Raw genomic sequence first — 2,250 nt, forward strand, 5'->3', positions numbered from 1 at the left:
CCTACCTCTACCTACTACCTACCTACTCCTACTACTACTACTACTCTCTCTCTCTCTCTCTCTCTCTCTCTCTCTCTCTCTCTCTCTCTCTCTCTCTCTCTCTCTCTCTCTCTCTCTTCTCTCTCTCTCTCTCTCTCTCTCTCTCTCTCACCTCCTCCTCTCCGCACGCATGTACGCACCTACACACACGCACATACACGCACGCACGCACGCACACACACGCACGCATGTACACACATACATGCACAGATGCATGTACACACGCACATACACGCATGCACGCTCGTACGCACATACACGCACACACGCATGTACACACGCACATACACACATGCACGCACGCACGCATGTACGCACATACACGCACGCATGTACGCACACACACGCATGCACGCACTGTCATGCATGCACGCACACACACAGCTCTCCCTCTTACCTGGGGTAGTAGTAAGGGTCCCATCCGTCGCCGTGAGGCATCCCTGCCGCGTACCCGCCCTGAGAGGGCGCCACCGGCGGCACCGCCCCGCGATACCCGTAGTAGTTAGCATCGCTGCCGCGAGGTGGCGCCGCGTACTCCGCCCCGCCCGCCGACGCCCCGGGCGCGTATCCGTAGTGGGCGGGGTAGGGGAACGGCTGCTGCTGCTGCTGCTGCTGCTGCTGCTGACGCTGGGGTGCGAGGGAGGAGTAGTAGTCCCCTCCCTCTGCGGCGCCATCGACGAATTTCAGCGTAGAGTTCGTGAACACGAGGGACGAAGGCTGCTGCTGCTGCTGCTGCTGCGCCGCGTCTGGATCGTACAGCCGACGATTCGTCGTCGTCGCCGCGGCAACGCGGGATGCAGCACCACCGCCGCCGCGCCCCGGTTCCTCCTCCTGGTGGCCGTACGCGGGCGGCGTGTGGCGCCCCCTCGTCTGCGACAGCACCTCGGGCGGGAGCCGCAGCAGGCCGCGGCCGCTAGGGGGCGTCGGCCGCGCGGCGATGCTGTCCGGCATCGTGCCGCGGCGGTGGTTGCCGCCGGCGACGGCGGAGGAGGAGGGGTAGCGGTGTTCCCTGTAGTCATCGTCGGAGACAGCGTCGTGCCGCCTTCCTCCCCCTCCTCCCTCGGCGACCTTCTCCTGGAACGCCTCCTCTCGGGAACGATCCGGCTCCGGCCTCCGCCAGTTCTCCGGCTCGCGTCCGCGCCGCCCTCCTCCCTCCTCGCCCGCCCTCCTCCCCGCGTGCGACGGCGCCTTCCCCTGGTCGAGGGAGCTCCTTCTCCCCGGGTCGACCTCCGCGCGACCCCTGGCACCCTGCTCCGCCTCGGCCCCGCGCCAGCTACCCTGGTCGAGCGAGCTCCTTCGTTCTGCTGCGTCTCTCCTCCCTCCTCCTCCTCCTCCTCCTCCTCCGCCGCGATGCAGCTCCATGTATTTCGCCTGCAGGCGCGGCGGAAGGTTCTTGAACTTCTCCGCGGCGCTCCCTCGGTCCTTGCCGGCCGCCGCGGCGCTCCCTCGCTCCGCCGCGTCCGACTTCCCGCTGCTACCGTGGCGCCGCCGCTCGCCGCCGCCGCCGCCGCGTCGACGCTCCTCCCGCCGCCCGCCCGCTGCTCTCTTGTTGTCCGGCGCGTCGAACGCACGCGGCGAGTGCTTGCCCGTGGCCGTCGACTCGTGGCGCCCCGCTGCGGCGGCTGGGTCGAGCGATTCGCGGCTGTCGGTTGATGTGGCGGCGGTGGTGCTGGTGAGGCGGGGTTTGGGGCTGTCACAGCCACGTGAGTCACCGTGCCTGCAGCATAGAGAGATGCGTGTATGTGTGTGTGTGCATTATGTGCGTGTATGTAATTAATGTGTCTAATTAACAGTGTCTAATTAGCGCAGAAACAGTAACGCCCCCCGCGTAACTCTCTCTCTGTCTCTGCTGCTGCGGCGTGCGTTACAGCTATCAGGAACTGAACCAGCCAGACGTGGAGTTACACGGACAGCCGGGAGCGTACGACAAGGTCGTCGCGGCGATCAAGGACGCTTCGCGTCTCGGCCACGTGTTGTCCAGCATGCTCGCGCGGCGTATCCATGGCGACGAGTCCCTAACGACGATACTGACGCTCAGGTGAGGAGGGGAGGTCACACTTGTTATTATTATTATTATTGTAGCATGCTGTTTACAGGGCTGCCAACATTGGGTGATAGGTGAGAGTGAGATGCGAGGGAGCGAAGCGACTGATGGGGGGGGGGGGTGTTAAGGGGGTTTCCCCTCTCTTACGGTAGGGAGCTTTTGCATTT

The 2,250-nt window shown here is 64.8% G+C and overlaps 1 protein-coding gene across 1 annotated transcript; it reads right to left on the reverse strand.

Moving 5' to 3' along the window:
• Positions 1-436: 436 nt before the first annotated feature.
• Positions 437-1,401, reverse strand: LOC106818738 (transcription initiation factor TFIID subunit 15b-like; the record flags this gene model as incomplete). The annotated part of the gene is made up of 2 exons (XM_014823409.1): positions 843-1,401; positions 437-701 (listed from the first exon to the last, which is right to left on the reverse strand). Coding segments are annotated over exons 1-2 (824 nt in total), but the record flags the coding sequence as incomplete, so codon positions are not given.
• Positions 1,402-2,250: the final 849 nt, after the last annotated feature.

This window comes from Priapulus caudatus, unplaced genomic scaffold (genome assembly GCF_000485595.1).
Source record: "Priapulus caudatus unplaced genomic scaffold, Priapulus_caudatus-5.0.1 Scaffold2482, whole genome shotgun sequence".
Taxonomy (NCBI): Eukaryota; Metazoa; Priapulida; class Priapulimorpha; order Priapulimorphida; family Priapulidae; genus Priapulus; species Priapulus caudatus.